Below are 18,429 nucleotides of genomic sequence, written 5' to 3'. Positions count from 1 at the left end.
CCTGTAAGTTACGGCGAGACTGCCACACATTCTTGCGTGTCCCGATTAACGTTTAGTCTGTGTTGTTAACTCAAAAGTGACTCTATTGACTATTACCCTCCCAGGCCGTATAGGATACCTTGAGATCGACAGACCCCTCCACCATATTTCTGTAAGAGCTACCAAGGGCCCAGCCAGCACTCTCTCTCCATTCCCGCTCATTTTAAAAGCAAAAGCTTTGGTAATTTGGGAAGTAATTCCCAGTTTTGAGTCAGCAAGTGTGACACAGCTTCCCTCTCTCCCACCCACCCGGGCTGCCGCCCACCGTCCCGGGGTTGCACCACGACCGCGACCGCGACCACGGCTCCTCAGGGCGGGCACCACAAAACCGACAGCCACGAGGAAGTTGGGAGCGGGACTCAACGGCGACGTCGCCCAATAAGTGAAGGCAGTGAGAGGAGCGGCACGGAGGAGAGCCAATGGGACGCCAGCGCGGGAGGAGGCAAAACTGATCCGGCCTCAGGGAATTTGCGGCTCTCTCCGGCTTTTCCTTCCCTCGCCGCCGCCAAACGCGATGTCCCGCTTCCAGCCGCTGGCCCCAGGCAGCCTCGGCCGACCGACCTCCAGCTTCCCGCTCCAGGGGTGAAAGGCTGCAGGTGGAAGGCCCTCTGCAGGATGACAGCCATACTCCGAAGAATTTGTGAGTGGAACAACGAGGCCGGGAGCAGCTCGTAACACCTCAGCCCCGAGGCGCTGGTGGGGAGGGAGCAGGTCCGCAGCCGCCGCTTTCCGCCCTGCCTGCAGGGAACTACAACTCCCAGAAGGCCGCGGTGCGCAGGGCCAGTACGCATGCGCGCGGATGAGCGTCGGCCACAGCGCTACCCCGCCCCCTCAGCCTCCCCCCTTCCCCCCTCGAGGTGATTGCCTGCAGTTCTTCTCTAGCCGTGGGCTCTGATTGGCTACGAGGACGGTTGAGGCGGTTTCCGGAAGGGGGCGGTGGGAGGAGAGGCAATATGGCGGCGGAGAGCGGAGAGGGACCACAGGAGATGATGGAGGGTGAGAGCTCGCCGGGAGCCGTCAGTGCCGTGGGGGTCGGGACGGCCCGGCCCCGCCGCTCGGTCGCTGCTGCGCGGCCGGGCGGCTGCAAGCTGTGTGCCGTGGGGCTCGTGGGCCTGCCGCTGTTGGGCAGCCCCTGGGTGACCACCCCGAGGGAGGCCGGCGCCCTGGCGGGCCGCCGGGGCGGTGGGTGGGTGGTTGTGTTACCGGGGCCGGTGGGGGTGTGTTACCGGGGGCATGGCCTGGGGCCTTCTCCCGCCCCAGGGGCTCCACGCGCGAGAGGTGGAAGAAGGGGGTTTGTGGAGATGACCGTGATGTAAAAAACCCCAGAGATAATAAGAAATCCATCCCCTGGCACGGCGTTGCTTTTCCTCAGTCGCCCCATGAAACGAGAGCAAATACTGAGGAGGGGACTGAGAAGGAGCTTCAGGTCCCCAGGGCCAGGGTGGCCAGCAGAGTTGTGGCTGGGTAAACGGTGAAGGGATCTTGCAGGTTTTGCTGGGGAGACCGCTGCTTTTATCTGCAGGGATTTTTTTTTTGATGCCTTCACTTCTTTGTGTCATTGGTACTATTGTACGTGATACTGATTTTTTTTTTTTCTAAAAGCTTTTAAAATGTAATAGTTATAATTCCATCTCCGTAATCTTTGGAATTGCACTTCATTGATCTAAGAAATTTCCTTTTTCCTCCAGTCTTCTTCCCAGATTGTTGGTTTTAGGAAGATGTGATGGGAGGAAAAAGTGCATCCAAAATCAAAGTAGAAACAAGGGGTAAGAGGCCTTTTATTTAAGACTAAACCTTTCATTTAGTTAACTTAGGATTTCTACTAACTGCATAGTGGTATATGTGAGTCCTGTTTGCTGCTTCTTCCCACCAACCCACTGCTGAAGATACGCTAATTCTGTTGTTATGTATTTTATGCAGTTGATAAGCGGATTGAATCAGAGGAGTCAGGAGACGAAGAAGGGAAGAAGCAGGCAGTTCGCTTAGTAACTGACCTCAGTCAGCAGAGCCTGAGAGATGAGCAGAATGGTGAGAACTCCGCAGGTACCTTGCTGACCGAAATGATTGCATTAGGAAGTGTCGTCTTACCAGTGTGTACAGTAGCGTACGTGTGTCAGTCCTGTGTGTTTTCTGTGGCTACGTGATGGTTGTATCAATGTTAGTTAACAATGTGAATCTGCCTTAGAGCGATCTTCTTTAAAAAATAAATAAGTGATAGTGTTGTTATGGCTAAAGTAAAGCTGCCATCTCTTAATGGAACCACTGATATTAGACCTTTGTTTTTTTCTTATTTGTGCATCCACGTTTCTCTCTGAAGTCTTTAATATCAAAACATAAAACACCTTTATTCATACTTTTTTTTTTGTGGAAGGGCGCTAGAAATGTTCATTAGAAATAAACATAAACAGCTTTTCATAATTCTGCTTTAGCATATGTAGTGTTTTACCTAAGGAGTTGCCAGATTCCTTTGGAAGGCAAAGACAACCATTTCTAGATAGATTGAAGAAAGCTGTCCATTTTTTTTTAATTTAAGAATTCTGAGACATCTCAAAAATACATCTGTTTAAATTCTCTTGACTTTAAACTTTTGCTACTGTTTTTACTGTTTGTGTTAGAACATTGGGTAGAAATGTTGACATACTTTTTAAGCCTGTGTGTGTTTGATGGAAGGGTTTGCTTTTCAGTAACTTGCATAGCATTTGTCAGAGCAGATTCATCTCTGAAGACCCTCTATGGCAATATTATCTGGGCTTTTGGTGCTTGCTAATGATCTGGGATGTAATAGCATCCTTTGATAGAGATGTTTGTGATGATTATTATTGGTCTGAAATAGAAATGAAATAATACAGCATTTTCCGTAGCAAATTTTAATCCTTTTTGACTGTGCATCTAGTGCAGATCCCTCCTAATCTTAACGTTGCCTATTAGAATTTTCAAAAGTCTTTCCTAAACTAGAAAATGACTGTGAGAATTGTAAATCTCATCTCCTAACTATAAATGAACTCTAGGAATAATTAATTGTTGATAGTAAAGAAAACCCTTATAAGTTTATAAAAAAAAAAAATGCTGCAGTGATGTCTGTAAAAGTGTAAGAGCACATTTCACAAATTGTATGTCCCAACCACTATATGATTGATACCACCATGTAGATCAGACAGTCGCCATTTTCCTCTGCGTGCATGTAACACTGATTACATCAGCTGATGTAATTTAGCTGTGCATTTCACATTATATGTTGTTCCCCTGGGAGTTATAGTATTTGAGAAAATATTTCAAGTGATGTACTTTTATTCCAATGAAAGCAAGAAAAATGCATTCAGATTTGGTGGCTGAATTACATTGGATACAGTTTAATGTAATGACTGTATTGTTACTTCTTATTCCAAACTCTTAAGGTTCAGAAAGCTTCCAATAGGGCAGGAATTGAGCAGAGGAATGATTTTGGAACATTTGAATTAGTTTCCCTGGCCAGCTTTGAGTTTCTCAGCTGAAAGGAAAATTAAGTTTTCTACATTTTTGCACAGAAGATCATAAATAGAAAGAGCTCAAGCAGCTGAAATTTCAGATTTATCATTTAGCTAATTCTGTGAGGAATAGCACCTCTGTTTAGAAAGCTTATAACTTAGCTATTTATAATATTTTTTCATGCATATGCAGTTTAAAAGTCTAGTTGGGCTTTTAGTTGCTTTAAATGCTTGCGATACTGTGAACTTATATAACTCAGTAACTGCTGTTCTGTACTGCGGAATTTGGGTTTTCTGAATGTCATGTTATTTTTCCTACATCTGCAAAGCTGTGTAGCTTGCAGGCATGAGTTACACAAAAATTCACGTAAGAAACTTTACTGCCAGAGCAATGTTTTGGTTTTTGGTTGGTTTGTTTTTGTTTTTTTTTCTCCCCTGAGGAACCTCCTGCATTAAAAATTGTGGACTAAAGTGCTGTTTGTATACTTACTGCATGCAAGTGAAATTGCAGTTCTGTTTGTAGAGTGATTGTAGGAGGGTCAGTTTAGGGTGTTTTGCATCCACTTGGTTCATAAATAATATGTTGGTTGACCATTGGTAGGACTGTAAACTTGCTAGAACCATTTTTGTGTCTCTTCTTTGAAAGAAAATGTACTTTAACATTCTCATACCAATACTGATTTATCAGTGTTACAAGTATATACATCTCACTCAGAATGCTGTATGGAAGGTGTTTTATACATGGTACATAAACTTTGAGAGATGGCCTTATTACGTAAACGCTAGTGCCTCTCTCTTCAGTTTTAAATTGGTTTTACAATACACATATCCTGTGTGATTTGGTTTTGTGTCTTCGGGCTTGTGTGGTTTTTTCCCCGCACTGGCTCTATTAGGACTGCTCACTCAAAGCCACATGGTAAAAATAAAAGGAGCTACCCTTTGACAGATCCCAGAACAGAGTATTTAACACATTGCCAAAACGAAATGTGTATAAATGGTCTGTAATGGGTGCTGTGATGAAACGTGTAATTTTATAAAGGAGTCTGCTAGCCAAACAAGTTGAAGGATTTTCTTACTTCAGTTTTTTTTAAGCTGAAGAATATTTCTTTTTCCTGACTGCATGACTGGCTTTACTGTTGGACAACTTTAAAGTCTCAAAAGGAGAAGTTCCTTCACCAGGAGCACTAACTTACTGCTAGTACAACTTAATACAAGGGGAATAGTTTGGGTTTTTAATGTGATATCTCAAATAACTGTTGTTCCAAACTTGGGCTGTGTTCCTGTTTGCTGTAAATTCAGCTAGGGTGCTTCTTTGGCTTAGAGCACTTTGTCCTGGCAGCCTTTGCACCCTAGAAATAGGTCAAAGAGATGTAGCCTTGGTAGCAGCAGGGTAGGGTATCCCACTCTCCTGCTGAAGTGCATAGCTCCTTGATCTGGAAGAAAAATAAGAAAATTCAAGTGTTGCCTACTGCTAAAATGCTGACAAGCATATGAATGCATGTCAGTTTTGGTGACATTTCTATACTGTCATTCAATGTCACCAAGCCCACCAGCTCATTTTGCATCCCCAAAATATAATTTATGGTCCCTGCTAATTCATGCTATAAAGAATATCAGAAGGTGAGGGACAGAGGATTGCTTTTCAGTCTTAAGTTCAGTGAGTCGGTTCAGTTAGTGCTCTTTCCTGTTTGAATACCCAGGCAAGAGCAGTAGCCCGAATACAGCAAGGTAAATGATGGTGTGTGGAGCTATGAAAACCTTGGAGTTTGATTCCAGTATTAAAAATTGTAATGCTTGTACTGTTCATCCTTAAAATGCTAACCATCAGTAGGGAAAACGTGTTAAGCATAAGGGACATTTGGTGTTTACAAGAAAGTTGTAACTGTCCTGGGCTATAAAAATAGTCATTAATTCTGGCTTAATGGAATGAGTTTGCATACAGTAATGCAGGAGTTAATGCAAAGCCTTTGGGTTTTGACTGGAATTAAAGTTCCTTGGGTTTTTTGGTAGTACATACAGAAGCTACACACATGAAGTGGAAAGGGGTTGAGTGTTGTATGTCTGTTTTGCAAAGTTGAATTAGACTTTCTTTGGAAATTGATGCAACCAGCACACTATCTTCAACAAATGGGAATCAGGTATGAATTATTCAGCATTAATTTATCCAGCATAATTCACTCCCTTTTGTGCTGTGATAGAAGCACAGCAAATGTTGGGCTGTCTTTCAGAGCTATAAAGGCATTTCCCAAGAAAATGTGTATGGGTGGTAAGTGATGTTTTCTAGCATATTAGTGAGTTCAGTCAAACAAAAGAAGGGAGATCCATGTAGAAGTGTGTACATCATTGACATAAGCTGGCAGTATTTATGAAAGAAAAGCTGAAGGGTGGGTTTGCTGAGATGCTTGGTCATTCCTGGCACTATCACTAGACAGTTTAGATTCCTTCTCGGCAATCTTGTATTAGATTGTTGGAGGAGCATAGACACTTTGGATGGTGTATCTTCAGAGGGATGATGGCCCTAAGTGTAAAGAAAAGAAATCCTGCCCAGATCAGTTTCAAGCCAGCATTATTAAGCAGCCACACAGGCAGGCTGGGGAGGGTGCTGTTCTTTCTGTCTTTTGCATCTAGGCCTGAAATTCTGTTGTTAAGAAAGCTTTTTTTTTTTTTGCAACTGGCTGTCACAATGAAAGCCAAATAGGTGAACTGTCTTTTTTAATGCAGCAGAGTATCTGAACTGTGCATCTCGTGTTTCTTCTGAGGAGGGTTTGTTCCCTTTGTCTCTCCAGATGTTAGCCATTGTTATCATGCCTCTCAGTTTATAATGTATTTGCTTCTCCTGCAGGAGAAGCAGAGACACCAGTGGACATGGAGACAATTAGCCTGGACCCAGAAGCTGAGGTAAAGGCAGATTTTTGTCCTTATGAGCTTTATACAGCACAAAGAAAAGGTAGGCAAAGGCGAGTATTGAAACCTGGTGAAAAGATCTAATTCTTCTGAAGCTGGTGGCTATCATGATCTTCCCCAGAATTGATTCAGAGCCTTTAGACTATAAGCAGAGGTGTTTTATTCTTGATGAGTAGCTGAAACGTTTTGTTAATAATTTAAAATTCTAAATTACGCATGGATGCACTGAAAGTGGCGCTTTGCTGCAGCATTATTGATGGGCTATGAGCTTTTGTAAAAATATCTTTAATAAAGTGATTGCTGCTGTCAGACCCGTGATTTGTGATAGGCACAGCTACTTAATCAGCCTTGTGCCTTGGTATCAGCAGCCTCAGGAGATGGAGAGTTGGAGAGTTTTTGAGCTTGGGTGGTGAAGTGCTCTATTTCTCTTTGACTGACCTGCAAAACTGGAACACCTGAGGCTGGACAGCACAGATGTGAAGTGCATTAGCTGATTGCCAGTGCAGAGTTAACGTTCACAGAACCACCAGATTACTGAACTATTGGTGGCTCCTGTTCATCTGAGGGCTGGAACTGGAAATAGCAAGGTGTGTTCCTGTTCAACCCTTAGCAAAGTGGGTAAGAGGATTTTCTGCAACACTTCATTCATGCTAGACAACAGAATTTGTCTGTCTCAGTAAATTCAGATTTTCCTGAAAAAGATTTCTAGTTTTGGTGAAACAGTGCTCAGACTCAGGAAAGGGCTGTTGCCTGTTTGCAGTTGACAGCCTCAGGCCATGTGCTTCACCTGTGGTGGTAAAGTCATGTGCCAAACCCAATTCTAACAAGCTCTTTGAAGGGAAGTTTTAATGAGCTACACATTTTAGAAGACTATAATTTTCCTTAGAACAAAGTACCAGGTTGGTCTTTGAAGAGTGTTTTGAAACAACTGCTGAATCCCTCCATTTCTCTTTCAGGATGTTGATTTGAATCACTTCCGAATTGGGAAGATTGAAGGATTTGAGGTGCTCAAGAAAGTGAAGGTAACAGTCCTAAGGAACAGAGAATGCCTCTTGGAACTGGAGAGTTTGCATATCTAACCTATAAGAGGACAGATACAGGAATCTCTTTGGTTAGATTCTAATGAGTTCACTTCATGTTTAACTGAGGGAGGGTAGTGTTACCCTCTTGTCAAGTAGTAATAAAAATCCTGGGGTTTTGCAGGTTGGTTTTGGAAGTGGATGAGAGACAACACGTAGGGCTTATCCTAAGAGATACATTCTGTACTTGCACAGCAGGCTTAACATAGAATAATGTAGATTAGAATGGACCTCTGAAGGTCTTTAGTAAAACCCTCCTCAAAGCAGATCCAGTTAGAGCATGTTGCTTAAGGCCCTTTCCAGTCAAGCTCTTGAGTATTTCCAAGGGTGGAGATTACATAGCCTCTCTGGGCTGCTGTTCTAGTGTCTGATCATCTTCATGGTAAAAAGATTTCCTTCTGTAGAGGTGGAATAAATTAAGAAAAGATTCTGTTTAAAAAAAAAACAAACAACAAAACAACCCAAAAGCCACAAACAACCAACAAGACCCAACAAACTTAATGGGGGGAAAAAAACCCCAAAACTTACTGTCTGTATACCAAAAGGCTGTTATTGATATCCATTTTCCTGTTTGTTTTTAAACTTTTCCCCAACTATTAGACTCTATGTCTCCGTCAGAATTTGATTAAGCGCATTGAGAACCTGCAGCAATTGCAGACCTTGCGGGAGCTGGATCTCTATGACAATCAAATCCGGAAGATTGAGAACTTGGAGTCTCTAGTGGAACTTGAGTGAGTCCAGGGGAATCACCAGGATTAGGCTGAGGGTGGTTTGCCACTCACTGAGCTACTCCTGCTGTCCTTATTCCAATATTTATGACCCAGGCCTTTCTCATGATTCATTTGTGTGCTCTATGAAGGATAATGTCTATTCTCCATTGGTATTTAACCTGTGCAGTAAACTAGTTTCATAATCCTGAAGCTCACCAGGGACAGTCAGCTGGAAATGACATGTGTGCTGGCAGCGAGAATGATAGATGGTTGCAGCTTCTATGCAGGTGCAGAAGTGCTCAGGCACCCCTTGCTCTTGGCAGCGAGAGCTCCATATAACAGGTTTTTATTCCTGCAGAAAAACGGCGAGATTTCAGGTGAGATTAGGGCTTTTTTTGGGGGGGTGTTATGGAAGGAGTAGTGCTCTTCCCTGTTTCTGGCACTTGTCTGTGATCACTCTGGAGATACATTACAAACCTGTTCCCGCTGGGGCAAGGAGGACTGACCTACTTCCCACAGTCATAACTGCTTCATGCTTATGGGAGCCCTTGGCATTGTCCTGTCAGAGGCAGATCTTGTAGGCACATACTTTTCCCAAAGAATATGTAGTATTGAAGGTGGGCTTCCTCCCACAGTGGCAGCTCCCTGGCTGAGCAAAATAATTGCTATCTGCTGCATGCAACGGTTTTCTTGTTCTACCACCCCCCACCACACCCGGCCCCACCCCCCCACCCCCCAAAATATTTTGAAAGTTACATTCATTGTCATTTCTGATTAAAAAGAAATGACACTTATGACTTTAAGGCCTATCAAGGTGCTTGATCTCTGCAGATAGTGAGGTTCCCCACCAATTTACAAGTGCCTCTTCTAGGATCATCTGTGCCTGATGGACTGAAGAGACCTTTGTTTTGTTTTACCTCAGGATCCTGGACATCTCCTTTAACGTTCTGCGACATATCGAAGGACTAGATCAGCTTACCCAACTTAAAAAACTCTTCCTTGTCAACAACAAAATCAGCAAAATTGAGAATTTGAGCAACTTGCAGATGCTACAGATGTTAGAGTTGGGATCCAATCGAATTCGGGTAGGCTTGCTCTACAAGATGTTAGCTGCAGAGTGTTGAGCTCTTTGGCTTGGTATTAGCCTTTTCTGAAAGTGCACTTCATTGACTTTTAGTAGCAGTTTTATTCTTTTTATTGTTCCAGTCATTTAATGTGTAATTCTTATCGCAGTGCATGCAGGATCCTTTATGTATGTATGTAGTGCCTGGCTACTAAATTACTGTTTTGAATTTCTCTCTTTAATGAACTCATGCGTTCCCTGTATGTTCCCTTTTGCAGATGATGGTTTTGTCCTGATAGAGAGCCAAGCCTATCAAAACTAGCAATTACTGTATTCTCTTACCTTCCCAGAGGCTGGTGCTCTGTTGATTAAACCTATTGAATGCAAATTTAATTCTGGTTTGATTCATATGTGTAATTGATAACCTGCTACGTTAGTCAGCCTCACTCAGGAAAAAGATTTTCTTGAGGCTTTGCTCTGAAATGCCTCAAAAACTGATACTGTACTGCTGATTACTTTTTTTTAAATGGTGCAGTTTGTGACCTTTTCAACTTAGGTGATTTAAAATCTGTGCCACTTAAAGGGAAACAGTTCTGGGTAGTCTCTTCTGTCCTTAAGGTGCGCTTTGTTGCATTTTGCTCAGTTTGTAAGAGAACTGGTGAAACAGATAACACAAAAGGCTTGCAATGTGCAAAGTAAACTATTAATTTCTTAGGAGCATATGCACTTCAGAAAATACTTATAACGGATGAGTTCTAATCTGAAAATTGTCTAACCTGGCACTCCCCATTTACAATCTCCGAAAAATTACTTGTTAAGCTGAAAGATCAAATTAGGAAAATAACTGTTCTCTGTATTTCAAGTCTTGTGGAAGCACACTTCTCTTTCTAGAGAAGAAGGAAACTTCAGCTGTTACAAACAGCCTTTTATGGCAGAAATGTGTGCTGCTTTTATGAACTGGAAAAACTTCATTTTGCTCCTCAAATTAAACTGGACTGAATTCTTTTGCATCCAAAGAAATTTCTACTTCTGAAATGAAATTACGTAGGGGAATAAATCTAGAGTGTGAGAACATCAGCCAGATCAGATGAGTGATTAGGAACCTTAAGGTTTGCATAGGTTGGGGGAATGTGGATCAGAGAGATGCACTTTCCTTTATTAAAAAATATAAGAGGCTAAGCACACTGATCCTTACATTTTAAAAGCTGGATTAGGCAAAACTGTACTGGATTCCATATCTAAGCATCATTACCTCGTGCAAAAAAAAATCTAGCTAGATTTCTGAATTGATACTTAAGTGGTCACCAATGTTGTCAAGCCAAGGAATATCTTTTAAACAATGAGGTTAGATGTATTTTACATATGTTTTCTCAAGTGTTGAGCCTGAGCATATTAACAAAACCAAACAACCAAAAACCCTGAAGTTATCACTGTATGGGTACCACAAGCTTCTTAAATTACTTTATTTTTAGCATTCTTTCTGTTTATCTGTTAATTCTATTCTGGCAGCTTCTAATTGCTTTACTGGAGTTAGTAACCTGTGCCTAGGCCAGACATGAAGAAATACATCTCATGTTATTTGGGGGCAGCTAGAACTCTTTTAATAGTTTTCTGTTGGTAAGGTGGCCTGGATATGTGCTGTACAGGTCGGCATGTCCTTAACTCTTTAGGGTAAAAGCCTATCTACTGCCTGTTCAGGCAGCATTCTTGGCTCTGAGGTGCCTGATACACTCATCCCGTGTGCATTAAAGCTTCTGCAGTAATGCTGTCTTAGGCATTTTGCTGCACACTCTAACCTTTCAGAGTGCCCTTACCCTGGAGTCTGTCATGACTTAGTAAGCACTTGTAGTTCTGTCCCTTGTATGAATGGTGGGGAAGCAGGACTTTATGCTTGAGCTGATGCATTTTCATACTTTAGAAAAAAAGTTGGACTGAGGCAACTATAAGGCAAGCACTTCTTTATTTGTTCCTTAGGTTTTTTTTTCCTCATATCCATCTGTTTCATACTCTCACTTAAGTATGGATTTTTTATACCCTTCAGTAGCTTTTTTTTTTTTCCCCCTGACTGTTTCTTCTCAGTATCAGTCACAAGTATTTCTTCCTCAGGGCTGGGGGAACTACCAATGAGCAACAAATCTATCATTTTCTTGCAAGGTCAAAATGGGGTTAAGTCCACAGGCTAGAAGGAGAGTGAGTCCGTATCTGAGCTGATAAACACCTTATGTTGAGTCTGTTGGCAATTGTGGGGTAGAGGTTGAAAAGTTTCTTTCCTTTCCAGAGCGTATTTATAGTTCATAGTGTGTGTGTTTGTGTCAGTCTTCCACTTCCTTCCTTTATACATGCACATGTAAACGTGCACACGCTCTTACATACAGAGCAATCAAAGTAGTGCTAGGACTCGGGGGCCTGTCTCACCAGCACTACTAGTTACCAAAACTCTGCCAGGCAAGAAGGATGTGGAAAAAGCTGAGTTGTCACAAGGTACTTGTGACAGATACACAGCTGTGTGTGTATCTATATGCATATTACTGTTCTTCTGTGAGCTGAAGTCTGTTTTTAAAATTCATGTCTCTTCTAACAGCACCTTTTTTTTTTTAATTAAAAGGCTTTCCCCTGCAAAAAAACCCATTACGTTTTCTTTCCTTCTGTTTACAGGAGCCTTTTCTAAGCCCACCTTTTTCCTCCTTTTCTTGCCCTTTTTTTCTCTCTTCTGTTCATGCTTTCTGGTGCCCCTTCCTTTGTAAGGAAAGAATGGTTCTTGATGTCTCACAGAGATCCTTTTCCACCTGAAAGCTGAGCTCAGGACTTGGTATAGTGTGTACGTTCTGCCAGCAGCGTGAATATATAGCCAGTAGTTAAATATATTAACACATACACTCATGAGACAGTTAAATGTGCTTACAACAGAGAAACTGTTGTGCAGAGAAGCTAAAGAGCTTGCATCTGACTGTATTATGCAGTCATTTATGGTTAGGACTGAATTTGCAAATTGTGTTTTCTCTTCCCACATTCTTTTTCCATTCACTGGTGACAGATTTTTCTTGCTACACAAATTAGTATCTCTTGGATACACCTCATGGCCCAAGGAATGCTGTTTTCAGTGCTCCCTGAGCCTTTTCATTCTCTGCTCTTGCTGCCTGGACAGTGGAGGCAATAGCCAGGACAAAGCAACATGAGCCTTGCTGAAAAATCAGTGAACAGTAATGCCGTAAGCCAGCTGTTACATGGGCTGAGGTTCACTGTTCCTGCACAAAGTCCTGCACTCACTCTGTGTTTGGGTCATAAGGGAGGCCCTACCTGGTGCAAGCTTTGTGTTGTGGAACTGGCAGGCTTGTGTTTCTCAGGAGTGCAACTCCACGGGTCACAGATATAAAAGGCCAGCCACATCTACAGGCTGGAGTTTTCCATCACAGCAATAACGCTGTATCCTTTGGTCATTTTGCAGGCAATTGAAAACATCGACACCCTGGCTAATCTTGACAGTCTGTTCCTTGGAAAGAATAAAATCACTAAGCTCCAGAACTTGGATGCGCTGACAAACTTGACTGTGCTCAGTATACAGGTATTGATTCTACTTCGTACTCCTAGGTTTTGAATGGCCTTGGTGATGTGAAGCACCTTGTAATTTATTATAAACTCTTCTGAATCAGCAGGTCTTCAGTGTTTGAGTCCAACTCCTGTACTGGAAGAAAGTGTGATAATCTCTGTGCTGTCTTTTCTTATCCTTTCATACTAAATGAGATTGACAGACACTGAAAAAAATATAAAACGAATGTTTGATTTTTATGGAAGAGAGATCAGGAAATGAATGTTATCCCCTATTTCCTTCCTGAAATACTTTCTTCTAATATATTATGATAAAATCAAATGAGTTACGGCAGGGAAGTTGTTATAATGGCAGTGGGCTCAGTGTTGCTACCCTATTCCTGAAGAGGGAAAAAACATGAACAAACCTGTACTAAATGAAATCTGTCCTTAATGAGCTTATGGAAAGTTTCTTCCTTTTTCAAAGGTGGAATAAAAGGTACTTATTTCTGTCATTGAGTCTCCTCCTCATCCATATGACAATGCGAGTGCATTCTAATATCTCTTACAGCTGTTGGTAAGAAAGCCATACTCGCTACATGTTGTAGTACCTCTGTGCATCATTATTCTATAGGATGTACAGAATTAGGGACAGCAGAGTATGTTCGGATTCAGGTGTTGTAACTTCCCTTCTGACCATTCAATTAAAAAAAAACTACAAAATTAATTCTATTAATGCATAGGCCTGTTGTTTTCAAAGACACCAAGTGGATAACTTTGAGGCTGCAACTTTTGATGGGAAGGTTGGAGTCTGATTCTTCTAAATATAAAGGATTTGGCTCCCGTGGAACTTCCATTGGTGATACAGAGATCAAATGAGCTGAGCTCATGAGATCAATGTGGACCTAAGCAGCCAGTTTCCCCTTCCTATCCATGCTCCAGAAAAATTCTTTTTCTCAATACTTTCTTGAGTTTTCGTTTGTTTAGAGTGGACTTAAACTGCTGTTACACTTTCAGAATAACCGTCTGACCAAGATTGAAGGGCTGCAGAGTTTGGTGAATTTGCGTGAGTTGTACCTCAGCCACAATGGCATCGAAGTCATCGAGGGACTGGAGAACAATGTGAGCGGGCTCTTGCTAAATGCGTGACAGAATTGTTGACCTAAACTGCTCCTGTTAGTGGCTGTTCCTTTCTGGAAGATTTTGTTCCTCAGCTTCCCTGGTTACAAGTACGGTCCTGAGTCTCTTGAAGAGACCACAAAGATACAAGTATTTGTTATGTTAAATTATCTTGCATGGGTAAAGCTCCTCCAGATCCTCAGGAGTAGAATTGTCTTCATGACCTGGGGAGGAGAAAAATAACGTATGGTTAATGTAGCAGCCTGGCTGATCTTCAGCAATGGAAAGAGTGATGGCCAGAGCTGGCTGCCTCCGCTGCAGCCGTTCAGACAGCAGTTTGTAGATAACTTGAGTTCTTTTCAGTAGGGCAACTGGAGCTGGGAGTTGAGAGGCAAGCTGTGGCATGTGGCCTGCCTTTGTGTCAGTGTACATTTCTGGATAGGACTGATTTTGCAGCCTGTAGCGTTTTCATTTTTGCCCAACAGTGGATGGCATTGTCAGAGAGCAGAGACAATCTGGAACTTAGTAGGCTGTATGCAAGGCAGGAGAAAAAAAACCCTTTTTCTAAAACTGTTGAGCTTCCTGCTACAAAAAGTTTGTTCAACTGTGCTGCTTGAGAGGACACTTATGATCTGATTTTTTAATGGATTCTTCTTAATGTAGCATGAGGAAAGCCCACATTTTAGAAACCCTTGGCTGGCAATTGCCAGCCAACCAGTAACTGCTTTCATTTTTGTCACATGGCTCCTGGGAGGTCAGTAACCCAGTGTTGTGGTTTAACGCCAGCCAGCAACTGAGCACCACACAGCTGCTGGCTCACTGCCCCGGTGGGATGGGGGAGAGAATTGGAAGAGTAGAAGTGAGAACGCTTCTGGGTTGAGATAAAAACAGTTTAATAATTGAAATAAAATATAATAATAGTAGTAGTAGTAATAATAAATTGTAATGAAAAGGAAAATAACAGAGAGAGAAAAATAACCAAAGAAAGACGAGTGATGCAAATGAAAAACAATTGCTCACCACCAACTGATTGATGCCCAGCCTGTCCATGAGCAGTGCCTGCACCCCAGCCAGCTTTCCCCTAGTTTATATACTGAGCATGATGTCATGGTATGGAATATCACTTTGACCAGTTTGCATCAGTGGTTGTGGCTGTGCCCCCTCCCAGCTTCTTGTGCACCCGGCAGAGCATGGGAAAGTGAAAGGTCCTTGACTAGTGTAAGCACTACTTAGCAACAACTAAAACATTGGTGTGTTATCAACATTATTCTCATCCTAAATCCAAAACACAGCACTATACCAGCTACTACAAAGAAACTTGACTCTTTCAGCTGAAACCAGGACACCAGCTTAATTAAAAACATCTTCCTTGCTATATTTAGGCAGCGAGAGTTCTTGTGCTGTGTGTAAGCGGCTGGCAATGATATGTCTTTGCTTCTGACAGTTTCCAGCTCTGGGCCTGAAAAAAGTGGGACAGAGAGATGAAAGGAAATCCAGTCTAATACTTTTGTGTTTGCTTGTCTAGAACAAACTCACAATGCTGGACATTGCATCCAACAGAATCAAGAAGATTGAAAATATCAGTCACCTAACAGAGCTGCAGGAATTCTGGGTAAGTGCAGGCTGGATCTGTTCCCTGAAATATCTGTACAACGGTGAAAGAAACCCTTCTGATGGGGAGCTGTGGGAGGGTGGTGTATGTACATGTCTCAGAGTAAACTTCCAGTGGCCAGCTTTAAGATCTTGACAGTCTGCATGGGTGGAGTATGATGATTTCCCCTGAGGAAAGAGCTGAGCTTAAATTTTTTGCAGGGCTTTGCTTAGTGATAACAAGCCTGTCTCTACCTAGGAAATAGGCCTTGCCTTCATGCTTGTGATGGTTATGAAACAGCCTTAGTGTGCCCTGTTTTTGCAGACCTCATCTTTCTTAAGTGAGCATGACAGTGTAATAGAAGCAGCTGATACTGTCTCACCACCACACCAGAGCACAGCACCTGTTTAAAGCAGAGTCAATATGTTTATGTCGTTATAGATATGAAGAAAATGAAACCATCTTCTGGTTTACTTCTGTTCCTAGAAGTAGGAGATAACTGTTTAGGGTTGCTTCTCTTTTTGTGGCACCCAAAATAGATAAGCCCTTTGTCATTTGTAAGTCTGGTCAGGAAATATGCGGATATGCCCCCTCCTGAAATATCAGTACCCTGCCACGTTGGAGGGAGCTGTGTACAAATTGGCTCATGTTTGGGGGAAGAAGCAGTGAATGTTCATGAGCTGGTACATGCTTTAGCTCTTGTAGAGTTTCTGCATGTCAAGGCTGAGAATGAGTTTTGCTGCTTCGTGTCTGTCATTCAGAGTTCAGTTATTTAAGCTCTTGGGCAGAGGCTGAGATAAAAGGAGTGGAAAGCAGCTGCAAATGAAACCAAGCTAGAGTCTGGAATCAAGGCTTCTTGGATGACTTTTCTCATCTTGCAGTGTGGCTTAGCGGACACAGTGGTATTTTCTGGCATGCCTATTATATAAGGAACTCATTTAAATAACAGGAGCTGAGAAGCTTGCTTGACATGACATCTTTTGGATGGTAAAAATGAGACGGACCTGTCGTGATCCTTTGCAATTTCCTCCAGTTTTCCTCTTTGCTGTGGCTCTGCTTGTAGAAGGTGGCATTACACAGCTGTTTCCACTTGTTTTACAGAAGGTAAAGGGAAGATCCTAACCTCATTGGACAGCCTTTGCAAAAACATTAGTGTGTTTAGAGAGCTCTTTGTCAAAGCAGAGCATTGTCCAAGATCTGTTTAGCGAAACTCAGAAAATACCCTACTGGCTTTTTTCCACTTTAACACTTTTTTTTAAAAAAAAAGTTATGTGCTTTTCGCTAAAGAGCCGGGCAGAATTTTCTTTGATATGAACAAGTGTTGAATCTACTAATTTATATTTTTTTCACTGACTGTAGAGTTGAAGCCAAAGTCCTTTAACACCTTAAGGAAGCAGAATTTCAAATCCCGAATACTGTGGGAATCTTCTAACAGTTTCCCAGTACCTCAGCCAAGGGACTGAGACATCTGAAGGTCAAGTGATGTGGCTGAATTAATGGTGTGATGAGCTGTAGCAGAATGAAGGAGCTAGCAGATTTTCTTCAGTCTTAGTCCAGGGTCTTAATTACAAAGCCATCTTCAGTTGGAACACTGGTAGTTCCAATGATGATGCAGTTTTCTTTCTCCGAACTAGCTGATGGGAGGCAACTGGAGAAAATAGAGTTGCTTATCTGCCACGCAGCAAACAGGGTGCACAAAATTTCCAGTTTACCCTGGATGCCCAATGCAATGAAGAACAGTTGCTGAGGGGCGCCAGAGCCAATCCCCTGATCTTTAATTTTTTTTTTTTAAAGGTGGTATTGCTGTAGTAACTGCCTCTGTATCCAAAACCAAAGGGTGCCTGAAGTCTCTAGGTTGGACAGCACGTGGCCACCTTGTACTCTTTGCTTCCTTGCCAGGCAGTTGAAGCGTTCATCCTCTTGCATGGGAATTCCTTTGCAGTGCCAGCTGTGAGGCAGCTCCCATGCTGGCAGGAGGAGAGCCCCAGTCAGAGAGCTTGGTGCTGTATCCAGAGTGTGGAAGCAGTTTTGTGGGGAAGTGATGTAAAGGGGAGAGGAAAATGTTGCTTTTTATATCATTTTGGGACCTTTTTTTAATGTTTCCTGGGAAGTCACGGAATCAAAGATAGATGTCACAGTGGAAGAAAATATTGACATAAAGATTTCCAATCCTTCAATGAACAGTGTATGGGCTGGGATACTGTATAAAGAGACTGTCTCGGTGTCTTGCTGGGTCTTTCCCAGCATACTCGTTGGGACTGGATGTGCTGACAGAAGGGTGGAGCATTTGACCAGCAACCCAGGACAGCGTGGGAAGCTGGAGACGGTTAGTAAGGCCTGGAGTGTGAGACAGGGAAGCACATCTCAGGGGTGCCAGGGAAGAAGGATCATGTAGGCGCAGGGTCTTCTATGCATGTGAAGACTGTACAGCATTATTGCTACTGGGTAACAGTAATCCTCCTGAGCAGTGTCGGTGTGGCTGGGTTCCTGCTAATCTGGCTTGGCTTGGGAGTATCTGTTTGTGTGAGTGTGCTTATATGTGCTCTGCAGATGAACGATAATCTCATTGAGAGCTGGAGTGACCTGGATGAACTGAAAGGAGCAAAGAACTTGGAAACTGTGTATCTGGAGCGAAACCCCTTGCAGAAGGATCCCCAGTACCGGCGCAAAATCATGCTGGCCCTCCCGACTGTCCGGCAGATTGATGCCACGTTTGTTCGATTCTGAACCTCCTGCTGCCCCCTCTCTCCTGTCCTCCTTGCAGAAATGTCCCAACAGGGTTTTTTTATCCACTTACCACTCCCCAGGTCTTCAGTACACAGACACTCACAGAGCAAATCGTCAATAAAAAGCACTGAATGCCAGATCTTGTGTACAATGCACTCATTGTTTTTGAAATGTTGTTATTATTATTATTAAATCTTAACACAAGAGA

General features: G+C 42.6%; 2 protein-coding genes across 11 annotated transcripts in view; one reads left to right on the top strand and one right to left on the bottom strand.

The window, feature by feature from the left end:
- PASK (PAS domain containing serine/threonine kinase) overlaps positions 1-781 on the bottom strand; it is a 20,764-nt gene extending 19,983 nt beyond the window's left edge. For 2 of the 4 annotated variants that reach the window (XM_075099662.1, XM_075099665.1), the window contains exon 1: positions 289-426. The gene's annotated coding sequence lies outside the window, so the exon portion shown is untranslated. Of the gene's footprint in view, positions 1-288; positions 427-600 lie in introns of those variants that run through there. The other 2 variants (XM_075099663.1, XM_075099664.1) reach the window with 2 other exon arrangements.
- Positions 469-18,429, top strand: PPP1R7 (protein phosphatase 1 regulatory subunit 7). 7 transcript variants are annotated; one of them, XM_075099674.1, is made up of 11 exons: positions 469-679; positions 1,728-1,805; positions 1,960-2,067; positions 6,346-6,401; positions 7,364-7,429; positions 8,087-8,217; positions 9,119-9,281; positions 12,705-12,821; positions 13,802-13,906; positions 15,429-15,515; positions 18,045-18,429. In XM_075099674.1, the coding sequence occupies exons 2-11, from the start codon at positions 1,763-1,765 to the stop codon at positions 18,219-18,221; spliced, it is 1,053 nt and encodes a 350-aa protein (XP_074955775.1). In that variant the 5' UTR covers positions 469-679; positions 1,728-1,762; the 3' UTR covers positions 18,222-18,429. The 7 variants fall into 7 exon arrangements, with proteins under 7 accessions (XP_074955775.1, XP_074955772.1, XP_074955773.1 ...); XM_075099671.1 differs by having other exon boundaries at positions 1,960-2,082; XM_075099670.1 differs by lacking the exon at positions 469-679 and adding an exon at positions 729-818 and having other exon boundaries at positions 1,960-2,082.

This window comes from Phalacrocorax aristotelis, chromosome 7, assembly GCF_949628215.1.
Source record: "Phalacrocorax aristotelis chromosome 7, bGulAri2.1, whole genome shotgun sequence".
Taxonomy (NCBI): domain Eukaryota; kingdom Metazoa; phylum Chordata; class Aves; order Suliformes; family Phalacrocoracidae; genus Phalacrocorax; species Phalacrocorax aristotelis.
Note: the sequence above shows the minus strand (reverse complement) of the source record. Positions and strands in the feature narration are given on the sequence as shown.

Excerpts from the sequence above, each read along its gene's own strand:
- PPP1R7 (XM_075099671.1), top strand. The coding sequence starts at position 1,763 with ATGGGAGGAAAAAGTGCATCCAAAATCAAAGTAGAAACAAGGG. Across the intron at positions 2,083-6,345 it reads GAATGGTGAGAACTCCGCAG|GAGAAGCAGAGACACCAGTG; the intron begins GTACCTTGCTGA and ends CTTCTCCTGCAG. Across the intron at positions 6,402-7,363 it reads GCCTGGACCCAGAAGCTGAG|GATGTTGATTTGAATCACTT; the intron begins GTAAAGGCAGAT and ends TTTCTCTTTCAG.